A 23,531-nucleotide genomic window follows, 5' to 3' on the forward strand; every position below is an offset into this window, starting at 1 on the left:
AGAGAAGCCAAAACTATCGCTGCAGCGTGGCTTCAGCGCGGAGCGGCGTGCGGCTGGTGTGAACGGTCTCGCCTGTTAACAGCTGAAATGAAACTGCCGTAGCGCTGCGTAGCTTCAGCGTGGCTTCGGGCTTATGGTGTGAACGAGGTCTTACCCGTTGAACTGGGCAAGAAATGCAGCACTGGTGCCATACTGTAGACACTGAGCCACACTGTTCAGCAATGCATCGGAAAGCATAACCTTTTCTCAGTTGTGCCCCAGTCCAGTTAATTAGCTGTTGACATTTCTGGTTATTCAGCGTCGCACTCGGCTCCAACTGATGAGCAGACCAAAGTGATGCGAGGCGAGTGCAAAGCAATTTCTCATATTTACAGCACAGGGGGCGATGAGGAGCTGACTTTATAACTGAGATAAGTGCATCTTTGGTGGCTCGTATGTACGTTTTAATTGGCAAGGCTAATGATGCAGAGCCTATCTTACGTCTTGTTCTGCCACATATGTTTGTTGGTTAATAAGCAGAGCAACATTAAAAGTGCCAGGCGTTGGCTTATGCCTTCATGTGATGTGCTCTTCCAAAGACGAGTAGAGTGGGAAAACGTCACGTGTGAAGGCTCCAGTGGGGCCGAGCTGACAGGCCCCACTAAACGAATGTGAGGGGAATGCAACGAGTAGTTTCTCCCTCTCTACACAGATGGCGACACACCAGTAATGTGAAATGTTTTAATTCAAAATGCTCAGTGCTGCTGGCTCTATAACTTGGGGTTCCAGTTCCAATACTTCAAACTAGAAGTGCCCTCGGAGAGAGCACAGACCTCCTCTAAGGCAGATAGTCCTGTCTGCTACAGTAGGATATATGCAGATTTCCTGAGTCGGATCGGATCCGGTCCAGAATGTAATGGGTTCTTCTAACTTGGCCCCTGCTCCGCCCTTCCACGAATTTTCATGAAAATCCGCCCAGTAGTCTTTCCGTAATCCTGTAAACAGACAAACAGGTAGACAAACGCCACCGAAAACATGACCTCCTTGGCAGAGGTAAAAAATTATAATAATACCGGTTGTAAGACACTACTATTATTAATGGGCTTCCGAAGTGAAGGAATGCACATTTAATCATATCGTAGTTATTATTTCTCTGTAACAGGCACCTGGGGTGCTACATTAGAATGCTTATTTAATTCGGGGGTTGTCACTCTTTTCTAATGACCGTTTTCAAGCACTTTTCAACAACAAATTATTTCAAAATTACGGCCCCACAATTTCACTTATACCAGACTCGTATTTCCTCTAATGCAAATTTGTTTCCAGTCATGCTTCCACATTGGAATGAATCATTAACACTTAACACAAACTCAAAGCAATCTTGAAATCCTCTGCATCTCTTAAGTGCTCTCAAGACCGAGGCGACCAGCAATGACAGCACAGCGCGGACTGGAGATATAGATATAGGAAGAATGTGTATCAAGCTTGGCCTAGCACTTAAAGAGGTGACGGAACGCACAAGGATCAAACTCAGGGATTGCGGTAGGCTAAATTCAAGCACTCGTAAGGGCCTCTGTATAAATCCAAGTACTTCCAAGTACTTGGTTTTAATCTTTTTAATTGACACGTGAGTGATGTACAGTAACCTGGAAGTCACTGTGAGTGCTTTTGGGTCTAGCAGCATCACACACCCAGGCATGCCAGCCAGGGAGGGCTCAGTCCCTGAGTAGCATGCAGCCCGTCCCCGCCTACGGCACCACATGTCCGGCTTGGCCACGGAGGTTCTCTCTTCACCTTATTATTTGCCCATAAGTCACAACAAGTATTATGATTATTTTCAGTCTCTTTCGCTATGAACGGTCCTGGGCGGAAACAGGCAACCGGCAGCTGGAAACAGGGAGGGAGGGTGTCATGGAAGCGCCCACGGTCTCACAAGGAAACTCGTGAATATGGGAGGGGCCATTCAAGAGGCCTGGCCTCTTGAATGTGACGTTTAAGAAGGTGTGAGAACCCTGCCTGGTGCTGCCAGTCCCGCGCTGTTCCCCCCCCCCAAGATGCCGCTTTGACACAAACGTCGGCCCTTCTTTCTACGCGGAGGAGCTCTCTTGGCATGACGTAGATGACGTCAACACCTGGTTGGGATGCTGAGGATGTGCTGCGGCCTTCCTCTCCTGAGGCACAGGGGGGCGTGAGGGCGAGGGAGTGTTGCCCCGGCGGAGCGGATTGGACGGTGCCGGGCAGGACAGCGGAGAGCATCGACTGACACACACAGATTGAGTCATGACCTCGATCTGCTGAGGCTTGACCTTTCACAGCTCGCTCTCGCAGATCATGGGGAGCTGCCTGCTCCCAAACGACGCGTGTAAAAATCAAGGAAAAGTCGAACAAAAGTGGGTAACGGAATGAAAAACGAGGAAGAAAAATGGTACCAGAAAAACATGCGTGAATGACAGGTAGGGAAATAAAATACTCATATTTAACGTATTAGATGAGTAGACAGGTGCACCTAATGCAGGAATGGAAAAAATGACTCAAGCATTTAGACTATGATGAAACCGAAACCCCCTGAAAACGGTACAAATGAAATTCTCTGTCTCGGTTGCCCGCCTGCCTATCGAACAGCAGAGATAACTCAGAGACATGTATGGATTTTCTTTTTGATTTGTCAGGAACTGGAGGAGAATTACCAGCGGGCCTACTCTGAAGCCTTGACAGCTTTTGGGAATGGCGCTCTGTTTATTGAGAAGTTCATTGAAAAGCCGAGACACATCGAAGTACAGATCCTGGGTAAGCACTGTGTGTGTTGGCCTGTATGTACATGAAGGAACCCTGATGCATTGTGTGTGTGTGTGTGTGTGTGTGTGTGTGTGTTTGAGATTTATTGGGTAGCAAAGCTCTGTCCAGCTATTATTTCTCTTCATTATGGAGAAGGAAACTGCACTCCCACTCAATATTATAGAACTGAAATCCAACTCGCACACTTATTAGAAATGTATGTGTGCGTGCGTGTATAAGTGTGTGTGTGTGTGTGTGTGCGTGCGTGTATAAGTGTGTGTGTGTGTGTGTGCGTGCGTGTATAAGTGTGTGTGCGGATTTGAGTGTGTTTACACTGCGAATGTGTACTTATGTGTGCATGTTTGTATTTGTGTGCGTTTGTGTATTTGGACCTGGATCTGTATGTGTGTGCGGTGTGCACATTTTTCTACTGGAGTGTTGTGTTTTGTGTTTGTGTGCTTTTGCATTAGTGTGCGTGCATAGGTTGTCGCTGTGTGTGCGCATATGTTGTGGCTGTGATTAATTAGTGTCTGCCGGGCATACAGGGGGAGGGGATATTCTGAATTACCTGTTAAAAGCCACGTCTTTCTCACCCCTCCTCCACTCCCTTCCTCTCTCGCTCTCTCTCTCTCTCTCTCTCTCTCCAGGCGATAAGTACGGTAATGTCATCCACCTGTACGAGAGAGACTGCTCCATTCAGCGGAGGCACCAAAAGGTGACGTTCTCAGTTTAAAATTCATATAACCCCACCTAGTCATTGAATTTGTTTAAAATGATCCTCGTGGCATTTCTGCTGCATTAGGAAAATTAGCTTAAAGTGGAGGGTGATTGGGGGAGGGGTGTGGAGGCCTAGAAGGTCATAAGCTGGAATCAAACCCACAAGCAGTGAATGTACAGAGGGGCCTGTTTCACATTTATACAAACAATCAGTTCCTATGCAGCATGTTATTAATAAATAAAATGATTATAGTTTAAAATGATGACCCTGGGTAAAGGAAAATATGTCTTGAGCAGCAGGGGGTAAGAGGATGATATGCCAATAAAATGTCACCACTGCTAATGCTGTGTGAATGGGTGTCTACATCATTCTCAGCCAAATCAACTTGAATCAAGAAGAAAAGCTGGCCTGGCAACCTGACGCATCTGCGAGTTCATGTTCTACTTGCTCTGGCAGATGCGCCTCTGGCCTCCGTCTCGTTCAGACAGATTTCCACCCGACCTGAAAGCGGTCAGGCAGATCTAAAGTGTCACAGTAGGCAGCCATAGCCAGCTCCTGAGAAGTGCTTAAAGATGATTTGACCAACCACGCACCTCCTATTTGCGTGATGCAACTCGTGGGCAGTACTTTTTGAATGATGCGCCAATGCATGCAGAGAGTAGGACTTCCGCCATGATACTATTGGAGCCAGGGGATTTCCTCTGGTAAAACCCGGAAATGCTGACTTGTGATTCAGACCCTCTGTCGCTGGAGGCGTGCTGACGTAAGACGTTGGGTCTGACCATGTGAGATTGGGCCAAACACAACCGTTGATCTAGTACTGTATGGGGGGGGTTTGATACGATGACTGACAGAAGAGCTACGTCATGCGTTTGGTTGCTCTGATTGGGTGTAGGTCTATCCAATTGCGTCCAGAGGCATTATGGTCCGCACCCGTCCATAACGCCCCCTGGAAATCGAAATTGAGTTTCCAGACCTCGTTTTTGCGTTTGCGATTTGGTCTGGCGATATCAGGCTACAAAAAACAAAGTTTTCTTTGAGAATAGTTGAGATTTATGACTCAAATTCATTAGTAGTGGCTCATTCTACCCATTACTGGAGAATGAACCCATGTGTGGTGTGCCAGCTTCAGCTGGTTCTTGGACTATAAGCAAGAACATCTGAATGCTGCATGAACACAAAACAAAAACACGAACACAGGACGGACAAGCCTGTCTTTATTCCATCACAAGCAAACAATTACAATGCATAAAAAGGAAGTTTCTAATTGTCTAATTATCTATTCGTCAGTTGGCGTAACAATGCTTTCATCAGAAGACGCCGATTAGCATGTGTAATATTTCATTGCATATTGTCACATCAATATTGTTTTTTAATCAAATCTTTTCATCACTTTCTCCCTCTTCTTTTAATCAAATTATAGATGATAATCGTGTTAGCGGCACTGCTCATGCCAGCCTGCTAGTCTTTGATTCTGTGAGGCTTAATCTTCCTCTGCCCCCTAATCTAAGATCTTTTTGAATTCCAGTACCAAGAATAATCTCTTGTTGAAATAGATTTTGGATGGCAGAGCGCTGCTAGAATTTTTTTTTTTTTTTAGCTCAGACGTGATATTTATACTTCTTGGATAGGGTTCTTTTTTATTAGTTTTTGATCAGATTTGATAAGGATTTTAATCAAATTTTTGTGTATCTGCTTTTTTCAATCAGACGCGGGTCATATTGTTTTGAACTGGATTCAATTATCTCTCCTGGATAGGTTGATCTTATCTCACACGGTGGAACCAAACAGATCTTTAAACCCCACACGCCTCCCTAGCTTCCACACCAGGCCAAATGAGACGCCGAATGTGCTTTTGAACATCATTCAGTTCATGTTGTGTGTTTTAAATCCGTAGTGATATCTACTCTTACTAAATGATAGATGGCACAGAATGAACACAAATGACAGTACCAGGTTGTCCAAATGAAATGTGTGTTGGATCTTCTAGGACGGTGATGGCTTTCTTCCAGAATGCTAATACAGCATTTTGGAAGTCATTCTTGAAGGTGATGAGTAGATCATTGTTGTGTTTTGATTTGAACTATGTGAATCTGACATTGTCAATTCACCGTGTTTCTGTTCAGAGGGATGCTGCCAATGGGTCATTACTGTGTCAATAAAGTTGTGTTGTTTTGAAGGTCGTGGAGATTGCGCCGGGTGTTCTCCTGGACCCGCATCTGAGAGACCGACTTCACGCTGACGCCGTCAACCTGGCCAAACAGGTACGGACACAAACGCAGACGCACGCACGCACACACACACACACACACACACACACACACACACACACACACACACACACACACACACACACACACACACACACGCAGCATACGAGAAAGGCTGTCAAATCTATAGAGAGCGTAGCTCAACTGATGTAGCCTCCATGGACATGCTCTTGTTGTTCACGAGGGCTCCATCACAATGAACCCTCGCTCACTTAGGTTAGACGAACAACACAGTAACAGTAACAGTAAACAAGACGCCTACAAACACATTATGCTATTATAACACACTAGCGCTTCGGTGAACGCTTGCGCACCTCCGCCATCTTAGCTTTGGTCTGAAGTCTGAAAGGGGAAGGGCAAACTGACGTGGCAGCCACTACAAAGATTCCAGCGTAATGACAATAGACTTAAGTTTCGCCATCTTTTGATTGACAGCCAGGCATGACCAACCAGCGCGAGTGTGACTGACACGCACGCATGCACGTACGCACATACACCTGCGCTTGCTTCACCTTCACCTGCCTGACAGTCCAAACATTAATTATGGAATTCAAAGAGCAGAACTGAGCGTATTAATTTTAATTTAGTTTTTCAGTGGTTGTCTTATGTGTGCGTGCCGTGCACATGGGTTTCTCAATGTTGTGTCCTTGTGCATATGTATTTCTGAGTGAGGGGAATTTGTGTGTGTATGTGTGTGTTTCTACATGTGTATTTCTAAGGGGTGTGTGTTTGGCATTGAAGCCAGTATCGATCAACAACAATGCTCTACAGCAGGGATTTTCAAAGTCTGACACTGTGGGACTCCCCCAGACAAAGCTTGGAAAAAGGCGCCCCCCTTGGTCAATTCCTGGATGCCTATGGGATCATGATTGTTATTTGATCCCATATACACTCAACAATTGAGCCAAGATAGCCTGATATTGCTGTTTGACATAAGTCATAACTTCAGACTACACCAAATGCACCAGGGTCTGTCTGAAGGCATTTATTTGTAAAACTGTCAAATTCCCCCCAAACTACTATATCTCTATCTACAAATCACACACATTTAGGCTATTCTATGTGATCTCCCTTTTATAACTATATTCACTGAGCCTTCCCTGAAACTGCTTGGAGCCCCCCCGGGGAGGCCCGCCTCCCACTTTGAAAGCCTCTGCACTACAGTAATGACAACCACACAGGGAGTGTGTCTGTCAGAGTCTGTGACAATGTGTCTTTAGTTATTCCTCTATGTGTCTGTCTCCTAGAGGTATTTCCCCAACGCTCAAGTGAACTGGAGCATTTCACTACATTGGGAAAATGCTCCTAAATGAACGGAATGGGAGAACACGTTTTGAAAGCTTCCATTAGAAAACCCCTACATTTTTTATTACTTTGTATTTGTTATCGCTGACTGGCTGAATTAATGTGTATTTGAATAGTCTCCAGTTGTGCCCTTCTATTAAGGCAGCTACAGTAGTTTGGCGTTCATTCACCAGGAAGCAGAATTGCTCATAATATGTCAAGGCAGGTGCGAGCGTGTTGAAGGTGCCGTGACAGGCACAATGACTTTTCATCACTTGAAAAAAGAAAGTTGGTGCTGGTGAGTCGAGCAGAAGTAGGTCACTGAAAATGTACTGTAAAGTGTTTTTCCAGCTTAGTGTATTGAGGGGGTGTGGGGCGAGTTCCGGAGCTTTTCGTCGCTCGCGCCAACTGGATTCTCCCTGGGAATCTTTAACAAGCTTCCCACCTGTGGCTCAAAAGGGGAGGAATACAACGGCTTTGCCATGCTGTGAAAATGGCCGGGGCCATTTGCGCTGGAAAATGGATGGCAACAATGCATTGCAGGCAGTAAATGCCATAGTGGGTGGGGGGGGGGGGGGGACGGATTTTCCGACAATTTATCGAGGTGAGAAATGTATGCGGCCTGTAGATTACGATGACAATAGATGATGGTAATCTTTCTGTTTAAGTGAAAATTGGAATGGAAATAAATTAAGGCATTCTGCTGGGGGGGGGGGGGGAAACACATCCTTTTTCTTTTTATTATAATTTGTGCTGTATTTAACCTTATGGAAAATTACAGTTGATATCGCAGAAGTGTTTGAACTTTTACATCGGCGAACAGTTGGCCCAACTCTGGCGGCGTCCCCTGTAAGTCAAACCTCATCTCTCAGAGGAGCGCCGGGGGTAACGACCTTTTCAGGTAATGGGCCCAGCTGAAGATTGAATAGTGGGGAGGAGACGAGCGGGAGAGAGAGAGACACACAGACAAGGATGGTGCTTTGCTCAAGTATGACCTTGATAATATTGATGGAGAAACGGTTATGTAAGACGGAGACGGAGGGAGAGAGAGATGGAAATTGCACACGTGTGTGTGTGTGTGTGTGTGTGTGTGTGTGTGTGTGTGTGTGTGTGAGAGAGAAAGGGATGAGCGAGCGAGAGTCGTGCTGTGACCTTGCTGTGGCAGTAGTCATATATTTTATTGTACAGTAATCTGACCACGCGATCACCCAGGTCGTCTGTCTAAAGTGACCAGCCTTGTTGCCTCGTGGATGGATGTGTGCGTGTGATGAGTTCTTGTCCATGCCTGTCCTCTGCATATTGTCATTTGGAGACGCAGAGCAATTCATCTTTTTAAATGGGTGACAGGTTTCTATTACTGTACTTGAGAGGACCTTCATTGACTACATTCATTCCCCACCTGTCTAACCTGAACTCATCCTAAAATTACCCTTGAGCCGAAACGTCCTAATTCACTTTATCTAGACCATCTCATAGTTTTGATGACTGAGGGCCAATTTATGGACCCAAACCAAACAAAAACAGCTACCATGCCTTCTTGTAGTTTCGTATGCTCCCGGCAACTTAACTCTGGCTTTAAAACTGACCCTAGAATCTGTCCATATACCATCATGTCTCATCGGAGGCCACCAGAACCACGTTGCAGAAGCTAAATGGGGATCTGAATACATTATAAATGTTCCCGAGGGCCACAGGCCGCACTTTGAGAACCCCTGATCTAGACCCTTTGACAGAATGGACAGGCCCAAATTTCCTTATGCTGAAGATCTACATGTAAAACTCAAACTGGTTCTCACAAGGATAGAAGTTATTCTCTTTTTCTAGTTATGAGGAAGAAAGTCCTGACTTCTTTGAAGGGGCTGTTTTAGGGGCGTGGTTTAAGGGTTGAATTAGGATTAAAGATCCCCCCTCAATTAACTCCCATTATGTTTACTTCCTGGAAAACACAGTATGACCTCATGCTGCTGCACTAGTAGGTGTAGATATATATTTAGAATTTGAACCAATAAAACCATTCCATTGGTCTTTTGAATGATCCCTCACTGCGTGCGTGCACACACACACACACACACACACACACACACACACACACACATGCACGCACGCACGCAGGTGAAGCATCTAAAACCTGCAATGTTTGCAGATTTTCACTAGGGGTCTCTCTTTCTCTCAGCCTCTTCTCCATTTTTTCAAGCCTCTCTCCTTCCACCCCTCCGCTCTCTCTCTCTCTCTCTCTCTCTCTCTCTCTCTCTCTCTCCCTCCCTCCTGTCCTTGCATATCCCTGGCATGCGTTGTGATTGCATTTCACTGTGCGTCAGTCAGTCCCCACAGTGAAGTCCTCCACTTTAGCACTGCTGAGCCCAGCTCTCACCGCAGGTATCCAAACCTGCTCCCTAAGCAACGCCGGGGCTGAACTTTGTTACTTGGGTATTATTTTTGTGTGTGTGCGTTTTGTGTGTGTGTGTGTGTGTGTGTGTGTGTGTGTGATAGGGAAAGTGTGTGTGTCTGTGTAAGAATCTATACGCAACAAACACCCAGTCACCTCAAATGCCCATTTCGGCAGGGCTTTGTATTATTGCGGGGACATTCTGGCCCGGCAGAAAACTCAAAAACAACTCTTGTAAATTGGACTCAGACACCTTAATGTGGTCAATCTCATTTCCAGTCTGATTAGAGCCTTTTTCATTTTAATCAGCAGCTCATTGTCGGGGATGTAATGGCATAGTGTTCCGGACATTTAACTGCTATTGTATCACTCACGCACACAGACACACACACACGTACACACACACACACACACACACACACACACACACGTACACACGCATTCACGCACGCATGCATAGACAAACACACATTATAGCCTCCAAAACACACACTCACAAAGACACTGATACTGCTTAAAACGTGCACAGAAAAAATACTGTCTCCCACTCTTGGTTACGTGTGCACTGCAGACCCGCACATACATGCAGACACGCACATACATACATGCACTGTCTCCCTCTCTTGCTTGCACACACACACACACACACACACACACACACACACTTACCCGCTGTGTCTCTCTCTTATGGGCTCTTAATGGCGGCTCCACAGTGTGGGCGCTCTGCTGTCCTCCGTCTTGCCGTCTCTGTGGTATCTCTCCATCGTCCATTATCAGCAGCCTCTATCTGAGCCTTTCAGTGAAGCAGTGCTGTCTTTGAAAGCGCTGCAGGCCGCAGCCTTTCCCGATAGAATGTCCTAGAGAACAAAGTTGCCTGGCAACACCGCTTCCAGGAAGTTACCGAGGTTCTGAGTAAAAAGAGGTTTGAGCCCAAAGTGGAAATGAAGCCAGAGCGTGCAAGAAATATGTTGTTATATGTTTACTCATCTACTGATCTACTGATCAGAACGCTGTTTTTTTTTAACTTGGAAATGGTTTAGTAGCCTTTTCTTTTCTTACTCCTCTCATCTTCTGACGGCCTTGCCTTTGATCTGCTGTTCTTTTCATCAGAGCACTATGGATGATCTTCCATTCATCCATTCATGGCACATGATGTCTCAGACACCCCTGATACAATTAACTATACATTCTCCTGCTCATTCTATAATGTATAGCAGCAGCTGTATTTCATTTCAAAGAATAACTTGTGCATCTTGATACTTCTTGTATCATTATCCAACTCCGATAGTGTGTGGTTTTAATTAAAGTATTCTATCTCTGTACTCTTGTAATATTTATACTGATACAGCATGGGAAAACCCTACATTGCAGTGTTCACCTGTCTTCACCCATTTTTTGTCATGTTTAGCTACAGAATTGTGGACACAGGAAAAAGAGTAGGAGTTTGTCAGGTTGACCGGCTCACTAGAGATATAATGGACGTCTGAATGCACCATTAGGTTTGATCAGATTATTAACTAGTATTTCACATACTGCACTACACAGTGGATCTGGACATAGTAATATATTAGTACTGTAGACCTCACCACTATCTGGACATGGTAATGTAGTCAACCTCACCACTATCTGGGCATGGTAATGTAGTCAACCTCACCACTATCTGGACATGGTAATGTAGTCAACCTCACCACTATCTGGACATGGTAATGTAGTCAACCTCACCACTATCTGGGCATGGTAATGTAGTCAACCTCACCACTATCTGGACATATTAATGTAGACCTCACCATTATCTGGACTTATACCATGGTCTGGGTGAATACTCGATTCTGATTGGCTGCAAGGTGTCCATTATTTTGTGATATTGTACAGTGATAATGGACACCTAGCTAAATGGTCTGTTCACCGTTCATATCAATGCGCCATAGTTTCATCAGTGTTATCAGGAGAGCAGTTTGAGCTCTATACCCTCGTTAAGGGTTAATATGACAATTTTCTAAGTTGAGAAAAAAAATGTAGTCTGTCAAAGTAACTATTTAAATCACCCCTGTGTGCTCAGTTTATCAAAAATAACTCTTATTTACAATTTTGATTTTCGTTTCGGAGATTTTTAACCTCGCGTCACCAGGCTCTTCTCGGCGACAAAGAGGATATTTCCCTCGGCTCGTGCACGAGAGAGAGAGAGAGAGAGAGAGAGAGAGAGAGAGAGAGAGAGAGAGAGAGAGAGAGAGAGAGAGAGAGAGAGAGAGAGAGAGAGAGAGAGAGAGAGAGAGAGAGAGAGAGAGAGAGAGAGAGAGAGAGAGAGAGAGAGAGAGAGAGAACGCAGTGCGAGCCCCCGCTGCACTTTTCACTTCCTGAAACTCTTCGCGCTTAAATGTTAATATACTTGGCCAATACGTATCTATCATACAAAATAAAGCAAGCAGCCAAACGGTAATGTCTTCATTTAATGTAGAACGCAAAACATCGTTAAACCTGCATTCCTGTGATGAAGTTAACGTTTGAGTCGGCTTTAAAACGGAGGTTGGTGGAGGTGGGAGGGACTATTTTATTTCGTGGAAGACTGATTTACAGTATGAATAACAGACATTTAGCCATTTAGATTGCTTTATTTATTACACATGGAAATATAAATGACTGGTCTTATTGTTTTGTTGGCAAGTGACCATGGTATAAGCGGGTTAATGCACTTCGAGGTGTACATTATCACTTTTTAAGGGACTTTGCGGAGGCAAACCACTATCTGGACATGGTAATGTAGTAAACCTCACCACTATCTGGGCATGGTAATGTAGTAAACCTCACCACTGTCTGGGCATGGTAATGTAGTCAACCTCACCACTATCTGGGCATGGTAATGTAGTCAACCTCACCACTATCTGGACATGGTAATGTAGTAAACCTCACCACTATCTGGGCATGGTAATGTAGTAAACCTCACCACTATCTGGACATATTAAAATAGACGTCCTCACCACTATCTGGACATAGTAATATGTTAGTACTGTTAGTAGACCTCACCACTATCTGGACATATTAATATAGACCTCACCATTATCTGGACATAGTAATATACAGTAATAGACCTCATCTTGTTTATGAGCGTATAGTGCCTCAGCTGGGAGCAGAAGCCTCATCCCCCAAGGGTTTTCAGACATCTTTCCTGAGTCAGCTTCTGTATGCATTGTGCCACACTGTCTCACCTACGCATCTTAGGTTTTTTCCAATGCTTTTCAGAGCTGCCTTTATGTTACAGCAGCAGCATAGCAGCCAAGTATCTGCACTCTTTTCTACCAGACACTATATCATGGCTGGGATAAGCGTTTGTTATATAATATCGTGTGGGCTTCTGCGGTGTTTTTGGCACGTGCCATCCTTGTGGTAATAGCTCCTTGCTTAGCCGTCTTAATGACTTTTTGTTCTGTTAATATTGACTTATTCTACAGTTTGAACTTTGCTGTAAAGCGCTCTAGTTCAGAGCATCAGCAGCATACCTAAGTGTTGAAAATGTGTTAGAAGAACTGTGGCGGCTGTGGCTCAGGAGGTAGAGCGGGTCGTCCAACTAATCAGAAGGTCGGTGGTTCGATCTCTGGCTCCTCCAGTCCGCATGTCGAAGTGTCCTTGGGCAAGACACTGAACCCCGAATTGTTCTTGATGGCTGTGCCAGCACCTTGCGTGGCAGCTTGCCGCCTTCGGTGTGTGGCTGGGTGAATGTGGGCACATTGTAAAGCGCTTTGGATAAAAGCGCTATATAAATGCAGTCCATTTACCATTGCCATCCATAGAATAAAGGGCTTGCCAAAACATGTCTCGCATAAGATGTCAAACCAAGTAGCACATAACAGGCCATTGAACGGTTGTTAACTAAATAACAGGCGCAGCACACATTGACTGAGTGTTTTAGTATGCGTGTCGGCTCACCTTAGACGGCGACGGGTATCAAAACGATCCGTCGACATGTAATTAGCTCAACATTGGTCTCGCTGTGTGAGAGGAAAGACAAGCAGGTGCGTGTTGGAGGTGACTTTCATGCTATATTTATCAGTTTAACCTTAAGACGGGCAGAGTTGCTGTCAGATGTGTACTGCTGTAATTTCTAATTAAAATCCGGTCCCTGTGTGGGTGTGGAGTGTCAATAAGAGGGCGAGACTCTGTTGCGTGCCGCGCGATGCGGTCTCACCCGCGCGTACGTAGCTTGGTTGGGAATTGTTGGGCGGCTGAGAGAGGGATGAGAACTAGAAGAAGGCAGAATTGGAAGGCAACAAGCCGGGCCAGAAAACAACTGTTCTCCCTTTTTTGTGCTCTCCTGGAGCGCGCAAAGTGGCAGAGGGCAGAAAAATCTGATTTCTCGCTGTTTGTTTTAAGTGTGAGGGAGCGGAGAGGGAGACGAGGATTTGAGAGTGTGCGAGATGATTTAATTGAAGGTAAAGCTTTGTTTGTGTTTGAGTGCGTTTGAGAGTCGGTGAAAATAATCGAATTTGTTTCTCGTGTGTTTGCCTGCTTGTTCTCCATCGAGCCCCTGAGAAAACTGCCAATCAAAAGCCCAAATCTGTCTACAGCTCCTCACCACACTCCACACCGATGGTGTGTATTTCTCTGTACTAGTGGGATTGCAATCACACAGTTTGTATATAAATTATATATTTTAGGTCACGAGTTGTTAGGCAGCTATTAGAAGTAACATAATAGCTTTGACAGAAAGCAGCACTCCTCTTAGTGCTGATGCGAAGTGTGAGAAATTGAATTTGTGCCTGTCTGTCTGTCGAAGCTTTTCCCGTGGACTTGAAACACTTAAAATATTTGGACATAGTGTTAAAGCAATAAAGTGGGAGAAGTTTGATTCCTTGTGTGTTTGTGTTGCATATACTGATTTAATCCAAGTCATGCCCCAGTTTTTATGTGTGTGTATTAGGGATGCACGATATGTCTGCAATCATATCGGTCGATGTTAGTCATGTTTTTAATATATCTGTATTGGCCCGATTAGCAAAATCACAGCAATGTCAATATCGGTTATCGTATTGATAGGAAACAATGTGGTAAATCTATGATTTATGGGCTTTTCCATATGTTTTGGAAATAAAGAGACATTACTTTTTCAAATTCACAGTGTTTGCATGTGTTTTTCACTATCTACAAAATTTGATGATCATAGAAACTTGTTTTTATACAGATCATATCGACATATGTAAATATCGGTTATCGGCCATAACGGCAATGTTAATTCGCAGTTATTGGTATCGGCCAAAGTTTTCACATCTGTGCATCCCTAGTATGTATGTTTCTGTCTGTGTGAATATGTCTACAGCTTGACACCGCCCTCAACGAGATAATGCCACCAATCTGTCTGTGTCCATGACAAATTGTTTGTGTGCGTGCGTGCATGTGTGTGTGTGTGTGTGTGTGGCATCAAAAATTTCTTCCGAGTGTGTGCGCATGTGACACTGCCACCATTGTGTGGTATTTCTAGCCTATTGACTGTGTCCATTAGGGCTGTCAATCTCCCTATATAATCAAATTCGAATTTCAGTGCTTTATACATTTTAATATTCGAATTATATTCGAATATTTTAATTAATTTTTAATTTAATTTAAAAAAAATTTTTTTTTTTTTTTTTTGTCTGAGTGAATTGTTGTCTTCTCTTATGTTGTGTTCTGATTCTAAATATAGCTGAATCTTTGGGTTTGACCAAGTAAAACTTTTTCTAAGCATTTTACCAAATGTAGTAGATGGAAAAGTGAATGGTGGATGAATATTCAAAATAATATTAGGCTTATCACAAATAGTCCAGCAATGATGTTTATTTAAGAAAACATGTTCCTTGTACAATGTACATACATTCATTGCATTAGAAAATAGGTCAGATAACCAGAGCTTAGTTAATATTCATCAGTGATGTATTGGTGCTGTCTGAAATGCTAAAATAAAATAATTGATAATAAAAAAAGACACAGCCTTTGTTTGAGCTCCTTATCAATAAACAAATAAGTAAACTTTGCCAAAACAACAATGAGCCATGAACAACAAAAAAATCAGTCACGTATTGCACTTAAGAGCTATAGGTTTACATTCAGTATAGCAGCTTCAACAGTCAACTTCAGTTAACAATGAATGAACATACATTTTAAGAGCTACAGGTAGGTTTACATCAGTATAGCAGCTTCAACAGTCAACTTCAGTTAACACTCTTTTCTTCAAGTATGTTGTCAGAACTTGTCACTGTTCTAGTGTTCTAAAAAAAAAAAAAAAAAAAAAAAAAATTTTTAAATAAAAAAATATTCGTTTTTAAAAAATAATAATAATCGAATTTCGTTCATAATTATTAAATTCGAATAATATTCGAATATCAAAATTCGTTTCAACAGCCCTAGTGTCCATCTGCTTGTAAGCTCTGCTGCGTGTGTGTGTGTGTCGTCTGGGTGGAATTAGTTCTGCTGTCAATCACCATGGCGACGGTGAGTGAAAAGATGACACGCTTTCTGCCTGACGAACACACACACACACACACACACACACACACACACACGGCTCAGAAATTCACATTGACATTTTATTCCCGCAGGAGGTCAGTGTACTGTAAACATTACTACTACTTCCAGGCCCCTAAACTCTGTGTGTGTGTGTCGCCCTAAAAGCATATTTTAATATTCCATCAGGAAAACCAGCATTTGGAAATGCGGTAGGTAAAAAATGTTCCATTGATACTTGTGGTGCGCGTGTGTGAGCTTGTTTGTACCTCGGCCAGTTTTCTTCTTCATTGAAAACAAAGAAAAAACTTTCTTCTAAATTATAATTTACTTGTTTGTGTCCTGCCTGTCTTGTTGTTTTAAATCTCTGTCTCTTTCTCTCTTGACTTTGGTCTAATTCGGTTTGTGTTTTCTCTCTCTCTCTCTCTCTCTCTCTCTCTCTCTCTCTCTCTCTCTCTCTCTGTGTCTCTCTACTCCTTCATCTTCAATGCCCTTTCGGCATCTAAGGGGCTATTCACATATATATAGTTTTTTTCACAGGGAAAAAGTGCTGCCTGGAGCGCTTTTTGGGTTTTGGCTTTGCAGTTCATGTGAAAATTTCTCAACTTTTAAAAGCGCTCCACTCTGACGCAGAAAAAAGAAAACGTCAGCTCAGCTCCGGCGCTTTTCGGGAGCCGCCACCTTTTGTGCGCCTTGCGGCCGCTTCCCAGTTCTTTGAATGGGAAAAGGATGCAGGCAGCTGGGTAAAAAAATTCTATATGTGAACAGTCCCTAAATGCACACGTTCTCCCTCTTTGCCCCTCCCACTCTCTGACCTTCCCCTACCCCTTCTCTCGCCTTCCTCCTTTCCACTGAAACCTGCTTCTTCATATACTGTACACTTTGAACGACAGAAAGGAAAGCTACTGTATGCTGCCAAAGCAGTACACCTGGGCAACTGAGTTGATTGATTGATTGAATTTATTTGACAAATTCAAAAATACAATGCACCAACAAGCATACAGTATACAATAATTCATCAGAATATCACAATAAAGTCATTGAACTTATTTCCATTGTGGTCCTCCTGAAACAACAATCATCAATATAGAACAATCAAGAATAAAAAGAAAAAGAGATACAAACCAACACAAGTTCAAAAAACATTCAAGGTTTTGCACTATATTACTGTATCTTACTCTGGATTAATTATTTTAGAAGGTTTTTAAAACTATTCAGAGAATTAGCAGGTTTAATTTCGTTAGGGATTTTGTTCAACACCTCGTAGACAAAGTCTAAAAGGTAGAAATCAGACATTTTCATTCATTTTCAACATTGATTCAACCTGTTGCCAGTTCATGAAATCTTGTACATTTGCGTTTCTAAACACCTGCAGTGGGTTGCACCAGCTGTGCGTAAGTTGAAACGTAAGCTAGTTTGAACGTAAAGTCTCACTAAGTCCGAGTTTACGCACTACTAAAAATATTTGGGTTGCACCAAGTGAAATAGTTACAACGTAGGCATAAGTTAGAACTTAAAATTTACACCTACGTCTTACTAGGTGTAAAGTCCTCCGTAAAATAAGCAGTTGGCACGGATTGCAACTTGGCACCGTGGCACATCGTTGTTTTGCGTCGGTAACGCGCTCTCCGTGATCAATAATTACACCCTTTGATATTGATGACTCACGCTTTTGTTTCCCACAAGCTGCAGCACTGCATACAAATTAAAATAACCGCAACAATTTAGCAGGCAGGATGGTGCTAAATTAGCCTACAATACTGATAGAGCTCACAGATAAACGTTAACAGTAATATGAACCTAAACGAACGTTACTCAATAACGTTCTCATTTGGTTAGTGTTGATGAAATATAAAAGCACTAATTTGCGGTGGGCAACATGTCCTGTTTTCACTCCACTTACTTAAACAACGGTAAATAAACACCGTTTCCACCGTGCTTTTCACTGATTGGTCACAGATACTGTACACGTCATTTTCTGCGACACTATTTTGGCTAGTGTGAGGTTTAAGGGCTACTAGTTAAGATGTATCTTACGTCTCCGTGGTGCAACTCAACAAAGACACAACTTTAGTGTCAAACTAACTAGTTTGAACGTAGCAGTTAGTGTGGACTTTACACCATAACTTAAGACAGAACTTACGTTCAGCTGGTGCAACAGGCTGCTGGTGTCCGGTATCTCTGTCCAGCAGAAGATTTTTTTTAACCTTTATTCGGGGGAGTCTTACTGTCACTGAGAGCAATGCTCTCTTTTTCAGGAGTGCCCTGTTCACATTCACATTCACACCTGGAAGCAGTACAACCACAGTCTGATCTGCTGGCCACTGAGCAGCTCCACTGGAGCGGTTGGGGTTAAGGGCCTTGCTCAAGGGCAGCTCAGTGGTGGTAATGAGGGAGGGGCAAGCGCTGCCTTTTCACTTTCCTCACCCAGATTTATCCTGCCGGGTCCCAGGATTGAACCGACGACCTTCCAGTCACAAGCTTGCTTCTCTAACCTTTAGGCCACCACCTATTTATATAGATACTACTAGGATTTCTATAGATACTGTAGAAGAAGTTAGCATGAGCAGCGATAGCCACCATGACTGATCAGACAAAGAAGAAACTCGGACTGCATCGACCGAAAACCCAAGGAAAAAGACATCACAGTGTTATTAATGAGAAGTGCAGTGCAATGAGCGCCTAGCAAAGATCTTTCAACAAAAATGAGAATGTCACAGATTCGAGTACCACTTATCACTTAACTAATAGCTAAACAACACAGATTTATTTATGATGAGCAACAATCTATTCAGAAACCATTCAGATAGTAATTGCTTTCTCTCTTCCACTTCCTTGCGCTGTTATTATTCTCCAATCTTTCTCCTCTCTACCTTTTCTTAGCCCTTCCATTCCCCTTAAAATCCTCTGGATCTGTGTGTTGTCAGTGTGCTGCATTGTCTGCAGAAGACTGTCTGCCTCATCGACAAAGCCAAGATTGATTCAGCTGTGGTGTATGTGTGTGTGTGTGCTTACGGTATAGTCACTGAGTCGTATGGTCAGTATGGTCATGGGAGTCTTGCATGTCAGGGTTACATGGACACGTGTGCGTTTGTGGATGGATGCTATTTTGAGCATGGTGGATGTAGAAGTGTATATCAGGGTTACCACAGGTCCTTGAAAGTTTTTTGAAAATAGACATAAAAAGACATGGGTCTGATTGAAAGTGCTTGAATTTATATTATTTTGTTCAAGAATAGAAATTTAAGTCCTCATTGGCTTTGATATACTGTAGATATACTGTAGTCTGCCATCACGGTAACACAGCACAGTTGAGAAGTGTTCACACATTCAAACCTCTCTCTATTTCAAATTGTTTGTGATCTTCTGTAAAGCCTGTTGGGAACCCTAGTGTGTTGGACTGTATTTGTATTAAAGCGTATGAGTTAGTCAGTACAGCATTGAAATGGAGTGTGTGTGTGTGTGTGTGTGTGTGTGTGTGTGTGTGTGTGTGTGTGTGTGCGTGACCACCGATTGTGGACATCAGTGTGTAAAGTTTGTGTGTATGGAGTTAAGATGAGGATAAGGCCTTTTGGGATAATCTGTCAGACGGAATAATCAGCGGTCTGAGAGATTATCCAGAGAGGAGATGGCTGGAGGGAGGGAGGTCGAATGGAGGTTGGAGGGAGGTTGGATGGAGGTTGGATGGAGGTTGGAGGGAGGTTGGATGGAGGTTGGAGGGAGGTTGGATGGAGGTTGGATGGAGGTTGGATGGAGGTTGGAGGGAGGTTGGATGGAGGTTGGAGGGAGGTTGGATGGAGGTTGGAGGGAGGTTGGATGGAGGTTGGAGGGAGGTTGGATGGAGGTTGGAGGGAGGTTGGAAGGTGAGGAAGCGATGGACGGGAAAGAGAAGATGGGAGGAGGAGGAGGATAAAAGGAAGGATTGAGAGAACAAACCTGCAACGACAAGCAGAAGAAGCCCAAATTGAAAAAAGACACAGAGCAGAAGGGGGCAGCGGGAGGATACGGGGATTGAAGCAGGAGGTGGAGAGGAGAGAGGAACGATATCGATTGTTTCCGCCAGCTGATGGGGAAACTCAAGCCAACTGAGCTCTCTGAAATTAGAGACGAGATAGAGGTGGAAGGAGGGAGGGAGGGATGCAGTGGAGGATGGGAAGGAAGACGGGAGAGAAAATGGAGGGAGGGTGCAGTCAGGAAAAGGCTTGATCTACTGTGCTATTACCACAATACTGAGGAATGACCACAGCGAAAAGTACATGTTATTCAGCAATGAACGGCCCCTGGAAAATTAACCAGCTCTTTTACTGTCATCATTATCCTCATTACATCCTCATTACACTTTACACGTTTCAGAATTGGATTAGTTCATTTTATTTGCACAGTGATAAAACAGAGGCAAAGTGATAAAATGTAACGATAAAACAGAGATACAATTACTATATTAATGCAGGTGAGATAAAAACAAACAAGAGACTTATTACAACGTTTCAAGAGAAACAATCAAAACGACAGCAAAACATCTAGATGCCACGCAAAGACACCAATGAATTGGATAACAATAATGTAAACGACCAACCATATAACACAGCGAATGAAAATGGACTCAAATAGCCGTTAAGTAGGAAGTGAAATCAGAGGTCAAGTGAGAGTGGCAACAAGTGAGAGGCTGTACTGTGAACGGTAATGAATGTATATGCGTGTGTGTTTCAGTGTCTGTGCATAAAACATGATAATGTCTTTTTCACGTAATCACTGCTCCCAGCACAGGCTTTTGTTGTGTGCGCCAATTTATTTGGATAATTACAGCACTTTTGATGCGACAGTATTTCAGGTTCCTTCCTTGGTCCAGAATCCTGCACGGGTCCGGTTTTGCAAACCCGGCCCCGCCCAGACCCATTAATATAAGAGCCGTGCCCCGACCCGTCACCCGTGATTAATCACACAGGCTACAAACACAGTCGCTCACTTTGACCCAAACCAAACTGCCACCGTTTCACATGGGAGGCAAATAGCAGTTTTTCTGGCTGAGACTCATCACCTGTACTGTAGCATGTTAGCTCAGTAACTCTATCAGACGATAATATTACAGTGTTGTGCAACAAGCAAAGACTTAGCAAATATTTCCAATACATCCGGTATAATCCATACTGCCTTTATGACCGCGGTTCCAGTGACAGAAATTCACTTTTACAACGTCCAACTAACGTTAAATTCCTGGTGCCAAAAAGACATTACTCCTTGCTTACTGCAGAAAGAAACTTGACTAACAAAGGCTAGACACATTGACGATTTTTCAAAATATGATTTAATTTAATTTATAATATGATGCTACCTTTAGACACTATGGTTACATTTCTGCTGCAATGCAATAGATGCTATACAGACGTTGGTTGCAGTCCTGCTACTATTTTCTCTTGGCGGAAGCTTGTCAGTGGCTTTAGCTTGTAATGAAGTCATTTTGAATCTCATTTCATGTTAAATAATTCATGTCTTTGATAAGTAGCCATGTAATAAGTGAGATAATCTACAACAAGCTGGGCATCGTTGCAAAATATGCCCCTTCAGGGACAGCTTTGTTCAGCACTAAATTCTTGACTGGTCAATAAACGCATTTTGAGGTCTGTTATTTGTGAATAACAGCCTACTTTTTTACATAACAAGCCAATGTGTCACTTGTAATTGTCTCTACAGTCAGGTCTGGTCTCTCTCTGCAGTCAGGTCTGGTCTCTGCAGTCAGGTCTGGTCTCTGCATTCAGGTCTGGTCTCTCTCTGCAGTCAGGTCTGGTCTCTCTCTGCAGTCAGGTCTGGTCTCTCTCTGCAGTCAGGTCTGGTCTCTGCAGTCAGGTCTGGTCTCTCTCTGCAGTCAGGTCTGGTCTCTCTCTGCAGTCAGGTCTGGTCTCTGCAGTCAGGTCTGGTCTCTGCAGTCAGGTCTGGTCTCTCTCTGCAGTCAGGTCTGGTCTCTGCAGTCAGGTCTGGTCTCTGCATTCAGGTCTGGTCTCTCTCTGCAGTCAGGTCTGGTCTCTCTCTGCAGTCAGGTCTGGTCTCTCTCTGCAGTCACGTCTGGTCTCTGCAGTCAGGTCTGGTCTCTGCAGTCAGGTCTGGTCTCTCTGCAGTCAGGTCTGGTCTCTGCAGTCAGGTCTGGTCTCTCTCTGCAGTCACGTCTGGTCTCTGCAGTCAGTTCTGGTCTCTGCAGTCAGGTCTGGTCTCTCTCTGCAGTCACGTCTGGTCTCTCTCTGCAGTCACGTCTGGTCTCTGCAGTCAGTTCTGGTCTCTGCAGTCAGGTCTGGTCTCTGCAGTCAGGTCTGGGTCTCTCTCTGCAGTCAGGTCTGGTCTGCAGTCAGGTCTGGTCTCTCTCTGCAGTCAGGTCTGGTCTCTGCAGTCAGGTCTGGTCTCTCTCTGCAGTCACGTCTGGTCTCTGCAGTCAGGTCTGGTCTCTGCAGTCAGGTCTGGTCTCTCTCTGCAGTCAGGTCTGGTCTCTGCAGTCAGGTCTGGTCTCTCTCTGCAGTCAGGTCTGGTCTCTCTCTGCAGTCAGGTCTGGTCTCTCTCTGCAGTCAGGTCTGGTCTCTCTCTGCAGTCAGGTCTGGTCTCTGCAGTCAGGTCTGGTCTCTCTCTGCATTCAGGTCTGGTCCATTTTATTGATTCATAAAGAGAAAAAAAGGCGATAGTCCTTGGTTATTGCAGACAGCTCTGCTGGAATCAATTTTTTGTCAGAAGCTTGTAAATGACATTTATGCTTGTAATGAAATCATCTTGTTTGCTGGGGGCCTTGATTCCTCCTGTAGGGGATTATTTTGCAATAATGAACAGCTTGTTGAAGGCATATATCGTTCCTTATTTAGCATCCTAATGACGTACAGCAGGGGTGGCTAAACGATGGCCTGCGGGCCAGCTGCAGCCCCTTTTTAAGTGGCACCATCATGTTTTTTCTTCTGTAGCATATACTGGTGAAATGATCTCTGTCTTAACCTGTTGGCACAGAAACCAATAATTAAAAAGAAAAATTGAAAAGATACGGAAATACCCATTGTAATAGGTGTCAACAATTAAACTGTTCAGTCGTGTTGTTTGGCTATTTTGATATAAAAGTAATTTTTGATGGCAAAGGGGTTTCCTGGTTTAAAAACAGTTTTTCTTTCAGTGTAACTGGTTGAAAACTGCCGGGCTTAATATTGTTTGGTCCGCGACTCATTATATTTTTACCGTGGTGCTGTGCCAGATGTCCCACCGGGGTCATAAGATGGAAAAGTCAAGACAGTCAGTCAGGCAGGCAGGCAGGCAGTCAGTCAGTCAGTCAGTCAGGCACTCATTGACGTTTAGTGGCTAAAGGGCCATAGCTAGGGATAGGAAGGTGGTAGAGAGTCGGGATTCGAGGGGTGGGTATACTGTAGGAATAGTGCTTTCGATTTGGGGGGGAAGTGGCCCACAACCAAAAAAGTTTGGCCACCCCTGACCACTGTAAATGCACAGCTGTCTTCATGCTGCTTGCCAGCTGCATGCCTGTGCCCTGTGAAGATGGAAACCACAGCAGAGTGTTTTAAATTTGCCAAACAGAAAAAGTGCAATAATGTTCTTTAGCCTGCAGTAAAGACTGGGACCTTGATGATGGAGCCAGATAGGAGAATGTGAGATTTCGCCTACAGGGAAATTAAAT

At 43.9% G+C, this 23,531-nt stretch overlaps 1 protein-coding gene across 1 annotated transcript in view; it reads left to right on the plus strand.

Annotated features, from left to right (window-relative positions):
- The window catches only part of LOC310779342 (pyruvate carboxylase, mitochondrial-like), a gene marked incomplete at its 3' end in the record, with an annotated part of 392,062 nt that overhangs the window by 31,017 nt on the left and 337,514 nt on the right, over positions 1-23,531 (plus strand). Inside the window, exons 7-9 of the mRNA XM_083639880.1 lie at positions 2,649-2,766; positions 3,402-3,469; positions 5,653-5,736. Coding sequence (XP_083496006.1) covers positions 2,649-2,766; positions 3,402-3,469; positions 5,653-5,736 — 270 coding nt within the window. The remainder of the gene's footprint in view (positions 1-2,648; positions 2,767-3,401; positions 3,470-5,652; positions 5,737-23,531) is intronic.

Source organism: Poromitra crassiceps (assembly GCF_964638095.1).
Source record: "Poromitra crassiceps genome assembly, chromosome: 7".
NCBI lineage: Eukaryota > Metazoa > Chordata > Actinopteri > Beryciformes > Melamphaidae > Poromitra > Poromitra crassiceps.